This window comes from Lissotriton vulgaris, unplaced genomic scaffold, assembly GCF_964263255.1.
Source record: "Lissotriton vulgaris unplaced genomic scaffold, aLisVul1.2 SCAFFOLD_822, whole genome shotgun sequence".
Lineage (NCBI taxonomy): Eukaryota > Metazoa > Chordata > Amphibia > Caudata > Salamandridae > Lissotriton > Lissotriton vulgaris.
In genome coordinates, this window is record NW_028245005.1 from 875,977 (window position 1) to 898,633 (window position 22,657).

Below are 22,657 nucleotides of genomic sequence, written 5' to 3' on the forward strand. Positions count from 1 at the left end.
CAGACCAAACTACCAAGCCAATTCTTCACCAGAAAGGAGACAAGCTTCCGGGGACCGGTTTCTGGCATTTCAGCCGTCGTCGGCCCGGCTTGCTTGAATCCTGATGGTGCAGTGAGCAAGGGACTCATGTCTGAGTATACCCTGCCACACCTATAGTGGCCAAAAACGATTCAGAAAAGGGGGTGGTGATGAACAGAGTGTCTGAATTAAGCAGACCACTCTTACCCAGTCCAAAGATCAGGGCTTGATCCATCACCGTTATTTAGCTCACTGCACCATCCCAGCTCAGAACCTGGCTATATGCAAATTAGTCTATCCCTGGCCCAGTGCATCATGGGAACAGGGCAGACCAAACTACCAAGCCAATTCTTCACCAGAAAGGAGACAAGCTTCCGGGGACCGGTTTCTGGCATTTCAGCCGTCGTCGGCCCGGCTTGCTTGAATCCTGATGGTGCAGTGAGCAAGGGACTCATGTCTGAGTATACCCTGCCACACCTATAGTGGCCAAAAACGATTCAGAAAAGGGGGTGGTGATGAACAGAGTGTCTGAATTAAGCAGACCACTCTTACCCAGTCCAAAGATCAGGGCTTGATCCATCACCGTTATTTAGCTCACTGCACCATCCCAGCTCAGAACCTGGCTCTATGCAAATTAGTCTGTCCCTGGCCCAGTGCATCATGGGAACAGGGCAGACCAAACTACCAAGCCAATTCTTCACCAGAAAGGAGACAAGCTTCCGGGGACCGGTTTCTGGCATTTCATCCGTCGTCGGCCCGGCTTGCTTGAATCCTGATGGTGCAGTGAGCAAGGGACTCATGTCTGAGTATACCCTGCCACACCTATAGTGGCCAAAAACAATTCAGAAAAGGGGGTGGTGATGAACAGAGTGTCTGAATTAAGCAGACCACTCTTACCCAGTCCAAAGATCAGGGCTTGATTCATCACCGGTATTTAGCTCACTGCACCATCCCAGCTCAGAACCTGGCTCTATGCAAATTAGTCTGTCCCTGGCCCAGTGCATCATGGGACCAGGGCAGACCAAACTACCAAGCCAATTCTTCACCAGAAAGGAGACAAGCTTCCGGGGACTGGTTTCTGGCATTTCAGCCATCGTCGGCCCGGCTTGCTTGAATCCTGATGGTGCAGTGAGCAAGGGACTCATGTCTGAGTATACCCTGCCACACCTATAGTGGCCAAAAACGATTCAGAAAAGGGGGTGGTGATGAACAGAGTTTCTGAATTAAGCAGACCACTCTTACCCAGTCCAAAGATCAGGGCTTGATCCATCACCGTTATTTAGCTCACTGCACCATCCCAGCTCAGAACCTGGCTATATGCAAATTAGTCTGTCCCTGGCCCAGTGCATCATGGGAACAGGGCAGACCAAACTACCAAGCCAATTCTTCACCAGAAAGGAGACAAGCTTCCGGGGACCGGTTTCTGGCATTTCAGCCGTCGTCGGCCCGGCCTGATGGTGCAGTGAGCAAGGGACTCATGTCTGAGTATACCCTGCCACACCTATAGTGGCCAAAAACGATTCAGAAAAGGGGGTGGTGATGAACAAAGTGTCTGAATTAAGCAGACCACTCTTACCCAGTCCAAAGATCAGGGCTTGATCCATCACCGTTATTTAGCTCACTGCACCATCCCAGCTCAGAACCTGGCTATATGCAAATTAGTCTGTCCCTGGCCCAGTGCATCATGGGAACAGGGCAGACCAAACTACCAAGCCAATTCTTCACCAGAAAGGAGACAAGCTTCCGGGGACCGGTTTCTGGCATTTCAGCCGTCGTCGGCTCGGCTTGCTTGAATCCTGATGGTGCAGTGAGCAAGGGACTCATGTCTGAGTATACCCTGCCACACCTATAGTGGCCGAAAACAATTCAGAAAAGGGGGTGGTGATGAACAGAGTGTCTGAATTAAACAGACCACTCTTACCCAGTCCAAAGATCAGGGCTTGATCCATCACCGTTATTTAGCTCACTGCACCATCCCAGCTCAGAACCTGGCTCTATGCAAATTAGTCTGTCCCTGGCCCAGTGCATCATGGGAACAGGGCAGACCAAACTACCAAGCCAATTCTTCACCAGAAAGGAGACAAGCTTCCGGGGACTGGTTTCTGGCATTTCAGCCGTCGTCGGCCCGGCTTGCTTGAATCCTGATGGTGCAGTGAGCAAGGGACTCATGTCTGAGTATACCCTGCCACACCTATAGTGGCCAAAAACGATTCAGAAAAGGGGGTGGTGATGAACAGAGTGTCTGAATTAAGCAGACCACTCTTACCCAGTCCAAAGATCAGGGCTTGATCCATCACCGTTATTTAGCTCACTGCACCATCCCAGCTCAGAACCTGGCTATATGCAAATTAGTCTGTCCCTGGCCCAGTGCATCATGGGAACAGGGCAGACCAAACTCCCAAGCCAATTCTTCACCAGAAAGGAGACAAGCTTCCGGGGACCGGTTTCTGGCATTTCAGCCGTCGTCGGCCCGGCTTGCTTGAATCCTGATGGTGCAGTGAGCAAGGGACTCATGTCTGAATATACCCTGCCACACCTATAGTGGCCAAAAAAGATTCAGAAAAGGGGGTGGTGATGAACAGAGTGTCTGAATTAAGCAGACCACTCTTACCCAGTCCAAAGATCAGGGCTTGATCCATCACCGTTATTTAGCTCACTGCACCATCCCAGCTCAGAACCTGGCTCTATGCAAATTAGTCTGTCCCTGGCCCAGTGCATCATGGGAACAGGGCAGACCAAACTACCAAGCCAATTCTTCACCAGAAAGGAGACAAGCTTCCGGGGACCGGTTTCTGGCATTTCAGCCGTCGTCGGCCCGGCTTGCTTGAATCCTGATGGTGCAGTGAGCAAGGGACTCATGTCTGAGTATACCCTGCCACACCTATAGTGGCCAAAAACAATTCAGAAAAGGGGGTGGTGATGAACAGAGTGTCTGAATTAAGCAGACCACTCTTACCCAGTCCAAAGATCAGGGCTTGATCCATCACCGTTATTTAGCTCACTGCACCATCCCAGCTCAGAACCTGGCTCTATGCAAATTAGTCTGTCCCTGGCCCAGTGCATCATGGGAACAGGGCAGACCAAACTACCAAGCCAATTCTTCACCAGAAAGGAGACAAGCTTCCGGGGACTGGTTTCTGGCATTTCAGACGTTGTCGGCCCGGCTTGCTTGAATCCTGATGGTGCAGTGAGCAAGGGACTCATGTCTGAGTATACCCTGCCACACCTATAGTGGCCAAAAACGATTCAGAAAAGGGGGTGGTGATGAACAAAGTGTCTGAATTAAGCAGACCACTCTTACCCAGTCCAAAGATCAGGGCTTGATCCATCACCGTTATTTAGCTCACTGCACCATCCCAGCTCAGAACCTGGCTATATGCAAATTAGTCTGTCCCTGGCCCAGTGCATCATGGGAACAGGGCAGACCAAACTACCAAGCCAATTCTTCACCAGAAAGGAGACAAGCTTCCGGGGACCGGTTTCTGGCATTTCAGCCGTCGTCGGCTCGGCTTGCTTGAATCCTGATGGTGCAGTGAGCAAGGGACTCATGTCTGAGTATACCCTGCCACACCTATAGTGGCCGAAAACAATTCAGAAAAGGGGGTGGTGATGAACAGAGTGTCTGAATTAAGCAGACCACTCTTACCCAGTCCAAAGATCAGGGCTTGATCCATCACCGTTATTTAGCTCACTGCACCATCCCAGCTCAGAACCTGGCTCTATGCAAATTAGTCTGTCCCTGGCCCAGTGCATCATGGGAACAGGGCAGACCAAACTACCAAGCCAATTCTTCACCAGAAAGGAGACAAGCTTCCGGGGACTGGTTTCTGGCATTTCAGCCGTCGTCGGCCCGGCTTGCTTGAATCCTGATGGTGCAGTGAGCAAGGGACTCATGTCTGAGTATACCCTGCCACACCTATAGTGGCCAAAAACGATTCAGAAAAGGGGGTGGTGATGAACAGAGTGTCTGAATTAAGCAGACCACTCTTACCCAGTCCAAAGATCAGGGCTTGATCCATCACCGTTATTTAGCTCACTGCACCATCCCAGCTCAGAACCTGGCTATATGCAAATTAGTCTGTCCCTGGCCCAGTGCATCATGGGAACAGGGCAGACCAAACTACCAAGCCAATTCTTCACCAGAAAGGAGACAAGCTTCCGGGGACCGGTTTCTGGCATTTCAGCCGTCGTCGGCCCGGCTTGCTTGAATCCTGATGGTGCAGTGAGCAAGGGACTCATGTCTGAGTATACCCTGCCACACCTATAGTGGCCAAAAACGATTCAGAAAAGGGGGTGGTGATGAACAAAGTGTCTGAATTAAGCAGACCACTCTTACCCAGTCCAAAGATCAGGGCTTGATCCATCACCGTTATTTAGCTCACTGCACCATCCCAGCTCAGAACCTGGCTATATGCAAATTAGTCTGTCCCTGGCCCAGTGCATCATGGGAACAGGGCAGACCAAACTACCAAGCCAATTCTTCACCAGAAAGGAGACAAACTTCCGGGGACCGGTTTCTGGCATTTCAGCCGTCGTCGGCTCGGCTTGCTTGAATCCTGATGGTGCAGTGAGCAAGGGACTCATGTCTGAGTATACCCTGCCACACCTATAGTGGCCGAAAACAATTCAGAAAAGGGGGTGGTGATGAACAGAGTGTCTGAATTAAGCAGACCACTCTTACCCAGTCCAAAGATCAGGGCTTGATCCATCACCGTTATTTAGCTCACTGCACCATCCCAGCTCAGAACCTGGCTCTATGCAAATTAGTCTGTCCCTGGCCCAGTGCATCATGGGAACAGGGCAGACCAAACTACCAAGCCAATTCTTCACCAGAAAGGAGACAAGCTTCCGGGGACTGGTTTCTGGCATTTCAGCCGTCGTCGGCCCGGCTTGCTTGAATCCTGATGGTGCAGTGAGCAAGGGACTCATGTCTGAGTATACCCTGCCACACCTATAGTGGCCAAAAACGATTCAGAAAAGGGGGTGGTGATGAACAGAGTGTCTGAATTAAGCAGACCACTCTTACCCAGTCCAAAGATCAGGGCTTGATCCATCACCGTTATTTAGCTCACTGCACCATCCCAGCTCAGAACCTGGCTATATGCAAATTAGTCTGTCCCTGGCCCAGTGCATCATGGGAACAGGGCAGACCAAACTACCAAGCCAATTCTTCACCAGAAAGGAGACAAGCTTCCGGGGACCGGTTTCTGGCATTTCAGCCGTCGTCGGCCCGGCTTGCTTGAATCCTGATGGTGCAGTGAGCAAGGGACTCATGTCTGAGTATACCCTGCCACACCTATAGTGGCCAAAAACGATTCAGAAAAGGGGGTGGTGATGAACAGAGTGTCTGAATTAAGCAGACCACTCTTACCCAGTCCAAAGATCAGGGCTTGATCCATCACCGTTATTTAGCTCACTGCACCATCCCAGCTCAGAACCTGGCTCTATGCAAATTAGTCTGTCCCTGGCCCAGTGCATCATGGGAACAGGGCAGACCAAACTACCAAGCCAATTCTTCACCAGAAAGGAGACAAGCTTCCGGGGACTGGTTTCTGGCATTTCAGCCGTCGTCGGCCCGGCTTGCTTGAATCCTGATGGTGCAGTGAGCAAGGGACTCATGTCTGAGTATACCCTGCCACACCTATAGTGGCCAAAAACGATTCAGAAAAGGGGGTGGTGATGAACAGAGTGTCTGAATTAAGCAGACCACTCTTACCCAGTCCAAAGATCAGGGCTTGATCCATCACCGTTATTTAGCTCACTGCACCATCCCAGCTCAGAACCTGGCTATATGCAAATTAGTCTGTCCCTGGCCCAGTGCATCATGGGAACAGGGCAGACCAAACTACCAAGCCAATTCTTCGTCAGAAAGGAGACAAGCTTCCGGGGACCGGTTTCTGGCATTTCAGCCGTCGTCGGCCCGGCTTGCTTGAATCCTGATGGTGCAGTGAGCAAGGGACTCATGTCTGAGTATACCCTGCCACACCTATAGTGGCCAAAAACGATTCAGAAAAGGGGGTGGTGATGAACAGAGTGTCTGAATTAAGCAGACCACTCTTACCCAGTCCAAAGATCAGGGCTTGATCCATCACCGTTATTTAGCTCACTGCACCATCCCAGCTCAGAACCTGGCTATATGCAAATTAGTCTGTCCCTGGCCCAGTGCATCATGGGAACAGGGCAGACCAAACTACCAAGCCAATTCTTCACCAGAAAGGAGACAAGCTTCCGGGGATGTGTCATGTGATCAAGGCTCGTCCAGAGCCGAAGCGGGTTATGGCGACTGTGAGAAGTTGGCCCGATATGCAACGTTCGCTATTCTAGCGACCGCTATGTATCGTTCCAACGACCCTTATGGTGTTTGGTTGTAAGTCAACCTATAGACCAGCTATCCTAGTAGCGTGGATACGAGCAGTCTAAGGCTAAAGACTCGAGAGGGCGCGTTAAGCCAGCTGTTTACCACACATGTACCCCTTGAACACCCAGTGAAAGGACACCACACAAGTGTTATGAAAATAAACAGTATATTTATTAAGAATCACAACAGCCCTGTACTCTTTATGAGGACAGGGTACTAAGCACAAACCAAATCTCGTTAGCAAATACTTCAAGTGCACAGTTTAAAGACAAGTGTCCGAGGACACGGAAAGGTTAAGGCAAGTCGGAAGCGAGGGACTCGGGACCCTAGAGTAAGGAGGCTATGCAGGCACCGAAATGCCGAGTTACCTAGCCACGAGGGCTGCGGCTGCACAAGTCTTACAGGCGTCGGGGTCTTCGCTGACGAGCCAGGAGCCGGAAGAAAAGGAGTTGCTGGCCGGCGACCAGTGGTGTATAGTTCGTAGAGATTGATGAAACCTGAAAGCAGAGGGGACCAAGTTCGTACTACTAGCCAGTAGTCAGAGGGTACCAGGAAGGCACCAGTTGGCCGTCACCTCGACCAGGTGAGTGGGCGACGCTAGGCTCTGCAGTCTCACGGACCAGGAGGCGTTGTCGGCGACCACGGTGGAGGTGCGAGCTGTCCCACGACGGATGTCGCTGTCGGCGTCTTGGGTGGACCAGGAGGGTCCGGGGTGCTTCTCAAAAGATGGAAGCAGGGGCCAGTCCGGAGCAACCAGACCGGCAGTGTTGATTCTTGGTCGTCGTCACAGAAGGGCACAAGCCAACGGCAAGTGACCAGACAACGTGCTGAGCAGCGAGCAGAAGGGCCCCACGCAGATCGTGGAGATGCTGGGAGACTGCACTTCGGTGCTAGAGCGGCTCAGGGTCGGGGCTTCTCGGACCCCAGAGCACTCACCAGAGAGTTACCTCGATGGTCGTGCTGGTTTTTAAGAGCGTGCAGGTTCTGATGATGGCCGGTCCCTCGAGGTCTCGTCGCACCCACAGATCACAGCTGAGCTGATGACGTGGGTAGAGGTCAGAGGTGCCAGGGAAGCCGGTTTCTCGTCGAGCTGGGCCGTCGGATTCCTTGAGGAAGGACTTACAGCAAACCGCAGAGTTCTTAGATGGTGCCCGCTGATGCAGGGTGACTACTCCTTAGTCACAAGGGAGAAATCTTAAGAAGAGTCTTGAAGTCCTTTCGTAGAAAGTATTCTTGATTCAAAGATGATCTAATTTGGAAGGGTCCCCGCTCCGGCCTTTATCCTAAAGAAAGGGGTGGGTACATGACTAGGTCCTGCCCTAAGGGTGGGACCAGGAAGGGGGGTAGTTACACCCCTCTCCCCTGCCGGACTTTCCCCAGGCCAGGGCTGTCGCCCCTGGAACTGGTTCTAACCGGCAGATGCGTAGTGAGCACCGGGGTGCCACTCCGCAGTCACCTTCTCGCAAAAGCCCTACCTACCCAGAATACACAAACCCTGTCTGGGACGGTGCGAACACCGCCCTCGACAGGAAACCCTTTGTCCAAGTGCTCCTCGCTGGAAGGGCTCCCAGCAGCAGGAGGTCAGACTTGTGTCTGTGGTGGCAGCATCCATTTTGTGGAGCTGAGGCTTTCGTTAACTTTAACCGGGGTTCACAGTTACGTACATGTCGTGTCCCTCTAGAAGGGCGGAATGCTAACCTCGTCGCCAGAGTTGGTGAGAGGGCAGCATCCCGATTCGTATGACACCTTACTCGACATGTCTTGATAACGCGACACCGAAGTTACCGATATGGTATGCGTTATCATGGAACAGCCATTGGGTCTTGATTCCGCAAGCTGTAACCGGGCTCGGCTCGGGCCAGAGCTTAGTTCACACGAGCCCATGCACTCTGCCTTCAGGATTGTCAAGGCCTGCCATAGGAGTGACTGATAGGAACTCGGGTGTCCATTGGAGGGTTAGATATAGGGCTACTATATCTAAAGCAAAGGGTGATTACACGACTTTGCCCCAGCTGTCATGCAGCCAGTTGTGTCAAATTTAGGAGGCCAGCCAGGGGTGGCACAATACATGCTGCAGCCCCTGGCGGCCCTGGGTACACCTACGCCCTGGGTTACAGGGTCTGATAAGGTGGCCCAGTACCAATTGGAAATGTACCTAGGGTACATGGAATCCATTTTACAGAGAGAGCAGTAGGCCTGGGGTCCTGATTGGCAGGGTCCCAGGTCGACTATGTCCAAAACCAGCTAAAACACAGGGCAAAAAGTTGGGGGCAACCATAGTCAGGATGTACCTTCCTACAGCGACTGTGGAATAAAGAATTTTAAGCACAGAACTGTGGTCCATATCCGTTTTATGGAGGAATTAACTGTACTGACGGAAGTGGCAATATATTTAAAAAAATACATATATGTATATATATATATATATATATATATATTCACTGAAAAAATCATAGGTTTTAGGGACGTTATAGTTAGTTAGACATTTCACTCCTACAAAACCAGAAAAATTCGGCCATTATAATTAGTTCAGCTAACTATAACTCACGCCCCCGCAATGCACCGCTGATGACGTCACATATTTCATCATTCATGACATGGTCAGTGACATCACTGATGACATCATCCAGTGAATGTGTGTTTCTGTAAATTCTAAATATGTTTTATATATATGCCAAGGTGTATCAAAGTATTAGTGTGTGTATGAGAGTCTGAATGGATGCTTTAGTAGGTGCCTTGACTGACTGTATAAGTGAGTGATTAAATGTGTCTTACTGAATGCATGGGTTAGTGAGAAAATTGTATAAATGCCTGTATCAGTCAGTCAGTTGGTGTGTAAGCAGCTGCATGGGTAGGTGAGTAGCTAAATGAAGGTCTATATGGGTTATTGATTGGTTGTCTGAGTATCTGTATGGGTGCCTGAGTGTCTGTGTGGGTAGGTGGGGGATGTGTGACTCTGTGCATAGATGTGTGAGTAGGTGATTCACTCGGTGTATGGGTTCAAGAGTGCATCTGAGAAGGGCTGTATGGGTGGGTAAGTGTGTGTATAGGTGTGTTGGTGAGTGAATGGATATCTCCGTGGTACATGTGTGAGTTACTACATATATGAAAGGCAGTATATGTGAGTATTAGGGTATTTAAATGACTATATGTGAGAGTGAGTGATGGTGAGAGTAGCTGTATGGATGAGTGCATGCTTGTATCAGTGATTGTATAAGAAAGTAAGTATGTATTAGTATCTGTATGAATAAGTGAGGTGGTGTGTGTATAAGTGTGTAGGTGAGTAAATGGGAGGGTGATTGATTCTTTGCATGACTGATTAAGTGTCTGAGTAACTATGGATGAGTGGCAGTGTGTCAATGTCTATATAGGTGTGTGTGCATATAATAGTGCTGTATTAATGAGTGACTGCATATATGAATGACTGTATGGGTGAATAAGTGAATGTGTGTGTGTAGTCTTAGGAATCAGTGAGTGGGTATGTAGTAACTAGTGCTGGTGTGTCTATGGTTTCAAAAATGGTAGTGTGTATTTTAAGAGTGGGTGTATCAAAGGTTATATGAGGGTGTGAGGAGGTGTATCAGATTATCACCTGGATGATGTCATCAGTGATGTCATCAGTGATGTGATTTGAGATTACATCAGTGATATCATTAGTGATGTCACTGACCATGTCATAAATGAGGTAATATGTGACGTCATCAGCAGTGCATTGCAGGGGCGCGAGTTATAGTTAGCTGAACTAACTATAACCGCAACATTTCTCTGGTTTTGCATGAGGGAAAAGTCTAACTAACTATAATATCCCTGAAACATATGGTTTTTTTCAATGAATTTCTATGGCTTTTATATGCTAATTTCTAACTATAACATCCCTGAAACCTATGTTTTTTTCAGTGAATTTCAAAGGTTTTTTAAATGTTAATTTCGTTTGCAGAGTAGTGGAGAAAGGTGAGTGTGCCCTGCAAACACCTTTTAACAATCCCACTGTGTGGGATTTACTGGAGGTAACAGGAGGGGTAGTTAGCCCCTAACGTCAACCTTGGGTGCCAACTACCCCTTTAATTACCTCCAGTAAGTCCCACACAGCAGGATAGCTAACTTGTTATATCAGGCCCGCCTCCTCCCTGCACCACTATGCAATCGTGCCCCCTGGCGCATTGTAAGTTGAGGAAATCAGTCCCCTTGAATCCTGAGGGTCCTTGTGGGCCAACTACCAACAAGGTACCTCCTGTAAGCGCCACAGAGCTGCGTCACAGAGAAGTGTTCAGAGGCGATGCCCCTTTATACACCACTCTGCAAATGCGCTTTCTGGTGCACTGCTGCTCAGAGGATGAAGTCCACTTGTGTCCTGAGGGCCACTATTGGCCCCGGGGAACCCATCCCCCAGGGCTTGGCCTTTACTTATGCTATTTGTCAGGAGTGGGCCACGCTGCCCCCCTCCCCAGGCCCGTTTCAGCCCCGGGGACCCCATCCTCCGGGATCCGGCCATTCTTTTTTTTTAACAAAATAGAGGAGGTCCGAGAGGCCTCCTGGCCCCGGAGACCCCATCTCCCGGGGCAAGTCCAGAATTTAAGTTTGTTTTTAATTTATATTTGGAGGGGGCCCCCCTCCTAAGCCAATTATGGCCCAGGGACCCCATCCTATGAGCCGGCCTTCCGTTTTTTTTCCATTATTGGGGTGGGGGGCTGCGTGGCCCCCCTCTCAGGCCTGGCCTCATCATTGGGGACCGTGGGGGGAGGCCCAATGCCCCCACAATCCCACTGGCTCTCCGCCTCCTGGGGAGCCAGCATTGCTTTGGAGCAAGGGGAGCTGCTGACATGCAGCTCTCCTTGCTCAAAAGCAATCTGCTTTGCTTCATTGAAGCGAGAGTAGGTTTTCGTGCTATGCTATGGCAGGGCGGGAGCCTTGCAGAGGTGGTGGTCCTCGGGGCCCATTACAGACCCCAAATTTGCATATTTAGTGCCCCAGGGAGGCTGCGGGGGGGCTACTTGTCCCAGCGTTTAATTGGAAAAAAGCCTGGGGAGGTGGTGGTCCCCGGGGTGTGAGGGGTGGCTCGAGCCCCCCCACGCATTCTATTTAATAACAATAAGAGCCCTGGGGAGGTGGCAGTCCCCAGGGCAGTGGGGGGTGCGTGTCCCCGGCAAATTATAACAAAGAATGAATTACATGGCAGCCCTGTCGTGTGAAGCGCACCATCCACAAGATGAAAGGAGGCTGCGAGGTGAGAACTGTGTCTTCACTCGGCATGCAGCACAGCAGATGGGGACACTTTGAACTTGCCAAATGCATTCAGGGGCCCACTGAGGGCTTTTTAATGTCTTTAATTGTATGTATTGCAACGCACAACGTACTAAAGGAAATGAGTTTGTTTTGGAAAAAGAATTCAGATCCCAGGAATCATCACCAGCACTAAGCTTGGCCCACTATGTGTGATACTTAAAGTGATTAAAAAACTCCTTGCGCTGCATGCATACTCACAGATGACCTTCGAAAAAGAGAAATACTCGAAACGTGTCAGGTCAAATAAAATGTTACCAAGGAATGCTGATGCAAGTTTCCTGCTTTTGTAAATGAACCTCTGGGTTCCATCTGCTGTCGGGTGCGCTTCTAAAAGCTCTTGGGCCTTTGTTGGAAGATGGAAGAACATATATATTTCATGTGATCAAGCTCCGCTTGACGGAGCGAAACGCGTCAGGGAGGGCAGCTGCCCGAAATTTGCACAAATAAATAATGACTGCTTGCACTTCATCGTGTTTAATGGCCCATTAATGAACATTCTATTCCTGGGGAGGAGGTCGGCACCTGCTTGGTGCCGCTTGAGAATCAGCAGTTCAGGACCTTTTTTCGATATGGATATATATATATATATATATATATATATATATATATATATATATATATATATATATATATATCAAACAACCAAGTTTGCCTGCAGTGAGAGGCCCTCGACAGGTAAGTGTTCATAGGCTTTTATTTGATGGGCGAAGACAGGCAAAGCGGCGTGATGCCGCACAATGAATTAAAAGTCCATCCGACGCGTTTCGTGCTTGAAGGCACTTCTTCCTGGGATCTGGGCTTTTCATCTGCTCCATGCTTACGGCGATATTACAGCTCCACCTTGTTATATCCTTCCCGCCCGGGGTGGGTGTGGCCACCCGCTAGGCCTGTTGGTCTTTGTGGTGCCGTCAGTAACACCTCCAGTGAGTCGCTTGGAAAGCGACGGAATTGCTCTCACAAACCCACTGGGGCAAGTTATTTAATTTGTGAAATGCTCGGCGACTCACTGGAGGTGTTACTGACGGCACCACAAAGACCAACAGGCCTAGCGGGTGGCCACGCCCACCCCGGGCGGGAAGGATATAACAAGGTGGAGCTGTAATATCGCCGTAAGCATGGAGCAGATGAAAAGCCCAAATCCCAGGAAGAAGTGCCTTCAAGCACGAAACGCGTCGGATGGACTTTTAATTCATTGTGCGGCATCACGCCGCTTTGCCTGTCTTCGCCCATCAAATAAAAGCCTATGAACACTTACCTGTCGAGGGCCTCTCACTGCAGGCAAACTTGGTTGTTTGATGTGAAGCGGCACCGCCTGAGCCGCGAGAAGCGCCCCACTGTGCCTGTGTGCAGTCCTGTCGAGGCGTCATGTGGCGTTTTGACAATGGGAACGGGTACTGGCTGATGGAAGATGTTAACGGCTTGGAAAGCGACGGAATTGCTCTCACAAACCCACTGGGGCAAGTTATTTAATTTGTGAAATGCTCGGCGACTCACTGGAGGTGTTACTGACGGCACCACAAAGACCAACAGGCCTAGCGGGTGGCCACGCCCACCCCGGGCGGGAAGGATATAACAAGGTGGAGCTGTAATATCGCCGTAAGCATGGAGCAGATGAAAAGCCCAGATCCCAGGAAGAAGTGCCTTCAAGCACGAAACGCATCGGATGGACTTTTAATTCATTGTGCGGCATCACGCCGCTTTGCCTGTCTTCGCCCATCAAATAAAAGCCTATGAACACTTACCTGTCGAGGGCCTCTCACTGCAGGCAAACTTGGTTGTTTGATGTGAAGCGGCACCGCCTGAGCCGCGAGAAGCGCCCCACTGTGCCTGTGTGCAGTCCTGTCGAGGCGTCATGTGGCGTTTTGACAATGGGAACGGGTACTGGCTGATGGAAGATGTTAACGGCTTGGAAAGCGACGGAATTGCTCTCACAAACCCACTGGGGCAAGTTATTTAATTTGTGAAATGCTCGGCGACTCACTGGAGGTGTTACTGACGGCACCACAAAGACCAACAGGCCTAGCGGGTGGCCACGCCCACCCCGGGCGGGAAGGATATAACAAGGTGGAGCTGTAATATCGCCGTAAGCATGGAGCAGATGAAAAGCCCAGATCCCAGGAAGAAGTGCCTTCAAGCACGAAACGCGTCGGATGGACTTTTAATTCATTGTGCGGCATCACGCCGCTTTGCCTGTCTTCGCCCATCAAATAAAAGCCTATGAACACTTACCTGTCGAGGGCCTCTCACTGCAGGCAAACTTGGTTGTTTGATGTGAAGCGGCACCGCCTGAGCCGCGAGAAGCGCCCCACTGTGCCTGTGTGCAGTCCTGTCGAGGCGTCATGTGGCGTTTTGACAATGGGAACGGGTACTGGCTGATGGAAGATGTTAACGGCTTGGAAAGCGACGGAATTGCTCTCACAAACCCACTGGGGCAAGTTATTTAATTTGTGAAATGCTCGGCGACTCACTGGAGGTGTTACTGACGGCACCACAAAGACCAACAGGCCTAGCGGGTGGCCACGCCCACCCCGGGCGGGAAGGATATAACAAGGTGGAGCTGTAATATCGCCGTAAGCATGGAGCAGATGAAAAGCCCAGATCCCAGGAAGAAGTGCCTTCAAGCACGAAACGCGTCGGATGGACTTTTAATTCATTGTGCGGCATCACGCCGCTTTGCCTGTCTTCGCCCATAAAATAAAAGCCTATGAACACTTACCTGTCGAGGGCCTCTCACTGCAGGCAAACTTGGTTGTTTGATGTGAAGCGGCACCGCCTGAGCCGCGAGAAGCGCCCCACTGTGCCTGTGTGCAGTCCTGTCGAGGCGTCATGTGGCGTTTTGACAATGGGAACGGGTACTGGCTGATGGAAGATGTTAACGGCTTGGAAAGCGACAGAATTGCTCTCACAAACCCACTGGGGCAAGTTATTTAATTTGTGAAATGCTCGGCGACTCACTGGAGGTGTTACTGACGGCACCACAAAGACCAACAGGCCTAGCGGGTGGCCACGCCCACCCCGGGCGGGAAGGATATAACAAGGTGGAGCTGTAATATCGCCGTAAGCATGGAGCAGATGAAAAGCCCAGATCCCAGGAAGAAGTGCCTTCAAGCACGAAACGCGTCGGATGGACTTTTAATTCATTGTGCGGCATCACGCCGCTTTGCCTGTCTTCGCCCATCAAATAAAAGCCTATGAACACTTACCTGTCGAGGGCCTCTCACTGCAGGCAAACTTGGTTGTTTGATGTGAAGCGGCACCGCCTGAGCCGCGAGAAGCGCCCCACTGTGCCTGTGTGCAGTCCTGTCGAGGCGTCATGTGGCGTTTTGACAATGGGAACGGGTACTGGCTGATGGAAGATGTTAACGGCTTGGAAAGCGACGGAATTGCTCTCACAAACCCACTGGGGCAAGTTATTTAATTTGTGAAATGCTCGGCGACTCACTGGAGGTGTTACTGACGGCACCACAAAGACCAACAGGCCTAGCGGGTGGCCACGCCCACCCCGGGCGGGAAGGATATAACAAGGTGGAGCTGTAATATCGCCGTAAGCATGGAGCAGATGAAAAGCCCAGATCCCAGGAAGAAGTGCCTTCAAGCACGAAACGCGTCGGATGGACTTTTAATTCATTGTGCGGCATCACGCCGCTTTGCCTGTCTTCGCCCATCAAATAAAAGCCTATGAACACTTACCTGTCGAGGGCCTCTCACTGCAGGCAAACTTGGTTGTTTGATGTGAAGCGGCACCGCCTGAGCCGCGAGAAGCGCCCCACTGTGCCTGTGTGCAGTCCTGTCGAGGCGTCATGTGGCGTTTTGACAATGGGAACGGGTACTGGCTGATGGAAGATGTTAACGGCTTGGAAAGCGACGGAATTGCTCTCACAAACCCACTGGGGCAAGTTATTTAATTTGTGAAATGCTCGGCGACTCACTGGAGGTGTTACTGACGGCACCACAAAGACCAACAGGCCTAGCGGGTGGCCACGCCCACCCCGGGCGGGAAGGATATAACAAGGTGGAGCTGTAATATCGCCGTAAGCATGGAGCAGATGAAAAGCCCAGATCCCAGGAAGAAGTGCCTTCAAGCACGAAACGCGTCGGATGGACTTTTAATTCATTGTGCGGCATCACGCCGCTTTGCCTGTCTTCGCCCATAAAATAAAAGCCTATGAACACTTACCTGTCGAGGGCCTCTCACTGCAGGCAAACTTGGTTGTTTGATGTGAAGCGGCACCGCCTGAGCCGCGAGAAGCGCCCCACTGTGCCTGTGTGCAGTCCTGTCGAGGCGTCATGTGGCGTTTTGACAATGGGAACGGGTACTGGCTGATGGAAGATGTTAACGGCTTGGAAAGCGACAGAATTGCTCTCACAAACCCACTGGGGCAAGTTATTTAATTTGTGAAATGCTCGGCGACTCACTGGAGGTGTTACTGACGGCACCACAAAGACCAACAGGCCTAGCGGGTGTCCACGCCCACCCCGGGCGGGAAGGATATAACAAGGTGGAGCTGTAATATCGCCGTAAGCATGGAGCAGATGAAAAGCCCAGATCCCAGGAAGAAGTGCCTTCAAGCACGAAACGGGTCGGATGGACTTTTAATTCATTGTGCGGCATCACGCCGCTTTGCCTGTCTTCGCCCATCAAATAAAAGCCTATGAACACTTACCTGTCGAGGGCCTCTCACTGCAGGCAAACTTGGTTGTTTGATGTGAAGCGGCACCGCCTGAGCCGCGAGAAGCGCCCCACTGTGCCTGTGTGCAGTCCTGTCGAGGCGTCATGTGGCGTTTTGACAATGGGAACGGGTACTGGCTGATGGAAGATGTTAACGGCTTGGAAAGCGACGGAATTGCTCTCACAAACCCACTGGGGCAAGTTATTTAATTTGTGAAATGCTCGGCGACTCACTGGAGGTGTTACTGACGGCACAACAAAGACCAACAGGCCTAGCGGGTGGCCACGCCCACCCCGGGCGGGAAGGATATAACAAGGTGGAGCTGTAATATCGCCGTAAGCATGGAGCAGATGAAAAGCCCAGATCCCAGGAAGAAGTGCCTTCAAGCACGAAACGCGTCGGATGGACTTTTAATTCATTGTGCGGCATCACGCCGCTTTGCCTGTCTTCGCCCATCAAATAAAAGCCTATAAACACTTACCTGTCGAGGGCCTCTCACTGCAGGCAAACTTGGTTGTTTGATGTGAAGCGGCACCGCCTGAGCCGCGAGAAGCGCCCCACTGTGCCTGTGTGCAGTCCTGTCGAGGCGTCATGTGGCGTTTTGACAATGGGAACGGGTACTGGCTGATGGAAGATGTTAACGGCTTGGAAAGCGACGGAATTGCTCTCACAAACCCACTGGGGCAAGTTATTTAATTTGTGAAATGCTCGGCGACTCACTGGAGGTGTTACTGACGGCACCACAAAGACCAACAGGCCTAGCGGGTGGCCACGCCCACCCCGGGCGGGAAGGATATAACAAGGTGGAGCTGTAATATCGCCGTAAGCATGGAGCAGATGAAAAGCCCAGATCTCAGGAAGAAGTGCCTTCAAGCACGAAACGCGTCGGATGGACTTTTAATTCATTGTGCGGCATCACGCCGCTTTGCCTGTCTTCGCCCATCAAATAAAAGCCTATGAACACTTACCTGTCGAGGGCCTCTCACTGCAGGCAAACTTGGTTGTTTGATGTGAAGCAGCACCGCCTGAGCCGCGAGAAGCGCCCCACTGTGCCTGTGTGCAGTCCTGTCGAGGCGTCATGTGGCGTTTTGACAATGGGAACGGGTACTGGCTGATGGAAGATGTTAACGGCTTGGAAAGCGACGGAATTGCTCTCACAAACCCACTGGGGCAAGTTATTTAATTTGTGAAATGCTCGGCGACTCACTGGAGGTGTTACTGACGGCACCACAAAGACCAACAGGCCTAGCGGGTGGCCACGCCCACCCCGGGCGGGAAGGATATAACAAGGTGGAGCTGTAATATCGCCGTAAGCATGGAGCAGATGAAAAGCCCAGATCCCAGGAAGAAGTGCCTTCAAGCACGAAACGCGTCGGATGGACTTTTAATTCATTGTGCGGCATCACGCCGCTTTGCCTGTCTTCGCCCATCAAATAAAAGCCTATGAACACTTACCTGTCGAGGGCCTCTCACTGCAGGCAAACTTGGTTGTTTGATATATATATATACATATACATACATACATACATACATACATATATATATACATATACATACATACATACATACATACATATACAATATATACATACATATATATATATATGCACATATACATATATATATAGTTTTTAATTTTTATATATACATTTTTTGTTTTTTTTATTTTAATTCCAGAAATCACATTGGGATGGCATAACAATTGCTCAATTACATGCCTCTCGTGCCCCCACCACTTTCAAATTCCTTTGCTTGTTCCAACTTTTCTCACCTACAGTCACTCCATTTTCTTACAAAACCCCATGTAGGGGAGATATCATGTTGCTAAGGAGCTAATAGTTTCAGTCTCTTAACAAGGGTCACTAACGGTTGAGGCTTTTGATGTCGCCACTTGACTTCAATTGCTCGACGAGTGTCCTAAAAAAGACCTTTGGTCGGTTTCATTCCATCTTATTTTGAAGTCTTGGTGATTCCAAATTATGTTGATGTTACCTGGGGAAATACAACCAAGCCCATTTTAACCTTGGAAAACATTATATTCCTCTCCTAAGTTCTTGCGGTACATTGAGGTCATACATCAAGTCTCAACATTTTCCACTTAGTTCTCTCTTCTTTGACAGTTGTATTGTCTTCCTTTAGGAAACATTCAGTGGCGGCTCCTCTATAGGGGCGTTTGGGTGCCGCCCCCCTGCTTTCTCGCCGTGCTAAAAGGCAGAAACATAAATGGTAATAACTACCATTTGTTTCTGCCTTCTCGCACGGCGAGAAAGCAGAAGTTCCTGGTTGGGGGTGGGTGGTCCTGCTCGAGGGCAGGGGGGAGTGGCTTGCCCACTGTTGTGCATACTGACTGTTTGGGCAGCCTGAGGCCGCCCAAACAGTCAGTATGAACAACAGTGGACAAGCCACTCCACCATGCCCTCGAGCAATACCGCCCTCTCTCCCTGTTTTCTATGTATGCTGCAGCATACATAGAGAAAATGACCCGGGTGGGGCTGCGGCCTCACCAATCACAATGCTGCCATTGCAGCGTTGTGATTGGTGGAGGGGAGTGAGGCTGCCTTCCTGATGACGAGTGCTGCAGCCAGGAATTCAAAAGCAGGACGGAAGGAGTCGGGAATCTCGGGACGGTAAGTTGTACTTTATTTTATATCTTTTTTTCCCATTAAACCCCTACCGCCTCCCCCCCATCCCCTCCACGGCACGACGTCCCCATTTCCACCCCACCCCACCCGCCCGTAATGCTGGCCGCGACTGTATATGGACAGTCCCCGTTGTGCGTTATCGAATGAGTGTTGCTCAAAGGTTTTACATGTGTAACTGCCTGACCACCATAACCACAAGCATGAAGCCAAACATTTGCGCCACCTTTCTTGGTTTGTATAACTGCAATATTTACACGTGAAACAGGACAGGTCATTAGTTTATGATCTCTTTCATTGGCACATCCGTTGCAATGTGAGAGATCAGCCATCCATTTTCTATGGAATGCAGGCCGTACCTCCTTATCAGAACACAGCTCTTTCAAAGCACTAAGCATGCCAGTAACAGAGGCGCAGCCGCAGAAGAGAGAGATGCACGCGGGCATCAAGGTTCAGGGGAGTGGGGGACCAGGGCCCAGCAATATTCTCGGATGAGGCCAGAAGCTCTCTGAGGAACAATTAGATATTCTGCCAGACTGATTTTTCCTTGCAGTAAGCTGAGCTCAATGCCCTTTACTAGACACCAATCGTGCAAACAGTCGGCCTCCATACCAAGTTAAATGTCTCATTACTGATATCACGACCTAATGACTCAATAGGAGTGCATCAGTGGAAACTGTGGCGCACCATGCGAAGCGGGCCATCCCAACTGCTGGGGCAAGGAATCCGCAGGAGGTTCTGGAGAATTTCAAAGCTGTATTATTCCAAACCTTTATTATTCCAGCCTTATTCAAAACATGCCTGAACGGAGATCCCAGAAGAACACCTGTGTGTAAAGTTTAAAGCCTTGAAGGTTTTTTTTAAAGACCTTTATGAACATGTCATATCACCACGGCTTGGTGAGTGAGGAATACTGTATGTAAGGCAGAGGTACGCTAAATAGAGGATTTCCAAGGTTAGGAAAAATTATTTTGGAGTGTTTTAGTTGAAAGCCTCAGGGATATTTTTTCCGTTTATTTTGTTTGAACAAATGAGTATTTAGTTACAATTTTAGCATAATACAAGCGATTCTGATAAGGGCACAATCTGGAAGGTATCGCGTTGTCAACATGGAGTTGTGTGGGTGTCTATGAGGGAGACAAAGAAGTGTGAACAGCTGGCTGTGTCAGGGCGACAAGTCCTAACCTTGCAGTGCCTCCCTACTACAGTGCTAGGTAGAAGTGACTGACAGCATATGCTGCGCTCTCTGCTTCATGTGGAAGAACTGGAAATAGGGTGCAGTACTGCACGGCTGTGTGAGGGTAAAGTGCAATCAAAATGGATGCAGGGCCACCACTCGGCGTGAGCCAGTACTGGAAATCAAAAAGATGCAGTGTGATTCAGTAGTGTGAGGTCGAAGTGCAATTAGGAGTGCATGACCAAGAACTGTAGCTACTGACAATAACTTCTATAAGCCCTTAACAGCAAAGCATTTATGATAATGCTAAAATACAAAAGAGAAACAGGGTGAAGAAAGCTTGTTACAGGTAATTAGCTACCAGTTGCTTTTTAGATCAGATCCTAAAGCTCCTAATTCTATCTTTTGAGAAAACTGAACATTGCATGTCATCCACATCTTCGACTCTTAACTTATTCTCTTCAGGCACTTACCTTTACGACCAGCAAATGCAATCACACCATCTCTTCTGCTTGCACTAAGAATTCCTGAGATTGAGAGGATAATGACATATCTTACATTGTGCATTTTTTTATATAAAACATGCATATTGCTGACAGAAGTGAGCAGGACTATTGCTCCCACGGTTTGCTGGATATCACTGTCTTCTTGTAAAGGAGTCATATTTACTCCTCCCTCATGGAATCATGTTATGTGTTTTTTGGCAGTACCTATGGGTTTGAAGTTTGAACTGTGTGTGCCCCAAAGTGTTCAGCGAGCACATGGCTTAGACAGCCTCCACAGCCAAAGAGGAACGAATGGCTGTAAATGGGCTTCAATCCAGGTGAGTATGGGATTTGCAGCTCTTTGGGAGGCGCATTTCTACCAACAAAATGTTCCTCTGTGTTAATAGCATGTCCCTAGAAGGCGCTGTTATTGTCACCTTACCGCATCACTCTATGCTGTTTATAACCCCCCCACCTCTTCCTCCTCTTTGTGCTTTAATGTCCCACAAACAAACCCTTCAGTGCTATTGTTGTTGGGCTACCACTTTTCCATATTTGTCCTGAACTCTTCAGTTTGGAGTGACTCTTTTGGGTAAGAGGGACTACCCTCCTTGTAGCTATCTCTAATGTGTCTGGATCTGGCTATACTTTTGTTCAGGTCAGATAGAATAGTCTGTTAGTCACCTCTCATCCCCTTTCCCCCCACAGACCACTTTGTAGATTATCGCATGTTCCAATTTGGGATATTTTTGATGTAGCACTGCTTGGTTGCTTTCTACACCAAAGGTTATCAATTCTTTATCACATTATTTTTGTAATAACTACCAGACCACATGCCCTCCGTGCTTTTGTTGCCTTCCTACCAATACTACCCGAACATGCTCACATCTGTGCTATTCATACCTTTGTTACAACCATCAGATAACTACTATATGTGGTTCTTTTATGACTGTATACCCCTCCTTACACTTTATTTATGGCTCTCAATTATGACCACCAGCCTGACTAAGCCCACGCTGTTGATTGTTGTGTTATGAACAAGAAGAGACACTCCTATTTTCCAATTTGTTTCAGCAAGATCATTTCCCCTCAGTGCTATTGGTGCCTCCAAACTAGGCCACACCCTCTCTGCGCTATTGGCAGGGCTTCATCATAGCCATGAGACAACACCCTTCCATGATATTGGTGCCTCCACACCAGGCCACGCCCTCTCTGCGCTATTGGCAGGGCTTCATCATAGCCATGAGACAACTCCCCTCCATGCTATTGGTGCCCCCACACCAGGCGACACCCTCTCTGCACTATTGCAGTGCTTCATCATAGCCCAGAAGGCAACTCCCCTCCATGCTATTGGTGCCTCCACACCAGGCCACGCCCTCTCTGTGGTATTGCCAGTGCTTCATCTTGGCCAGAAGACAACTCCCCTCCATGCTATTGGTGCCTCCACACCAGGCGACACCCTCTCTGTGGTATTGGCAGTGCTTCATCGTGGCCAGAAGACAACTCCCCTCCATGCTATTGGTTCCTACACACCAGGCCACGCCCTCTCTTTGGTATTGGCAGTGCTTCATCACAGCCAGAAAGCAACTCTCCTCCATGCTATTGGTGCCTCCACACCAGGCGACGCCCTCTCTGTGGTATTGGCAGTGCTTCATCGTGGCCAGAAGACAACTCCCCTCCATGCTATTGGTGCCTCCACACCAGGCCACGCCCTCTCTTAGGTATTGGCAGTGCTTCATCACAGCCAGAGCGCAACTCCCCTCCATGCTATTGGTGCCTCCACACCAGGCCACGCCCTCTCTGTGGTATAGGCAGTGCTTCCTCACAGCCAGAAAGCAACTCCCCTCCATGCTATTGGTGCCTCCACACCAGGCCACTCCCTCTCTTTGGTATTGGCAGTGCTTCATCATAGCCAGAAAGCAACTCCCCTCCATGCTATTGGCGCCTCTACACCAGGCCACGCCCTCTCTTTGGTATTGGCAGTGCTTCATCACAGCCAGAAAGCAACTCCCCTACATGCTATTGGT

At 50.0% G+C, this 22,657-nt stretch overlaps 1 protein-coding gene across 1 annotated transcript in view; it reads right to left on the reverse strand.

Annotated features, from left to right (window-relative positions):
* Window positions 1-20,808, reverse strand: part of LOC147666670 (complement C3-like) — a 285,541-nt gene extending 264,733 nt beyond the window's left edge. Inside the window, exon 1 of the mRNA XM_086948981.1 lies at window positions 20,619-20,808. Within this exon, the coding sequence (XP_086805107.1) occupies window positions 20,619-20,808 (190 nt within the window). The remainder of the gene's footprint in view (window positions 1-20,618) is intronic.
* Between the last annotated feature and the right edge of the window lie 1,849 nt (window positions 20,809-22,657).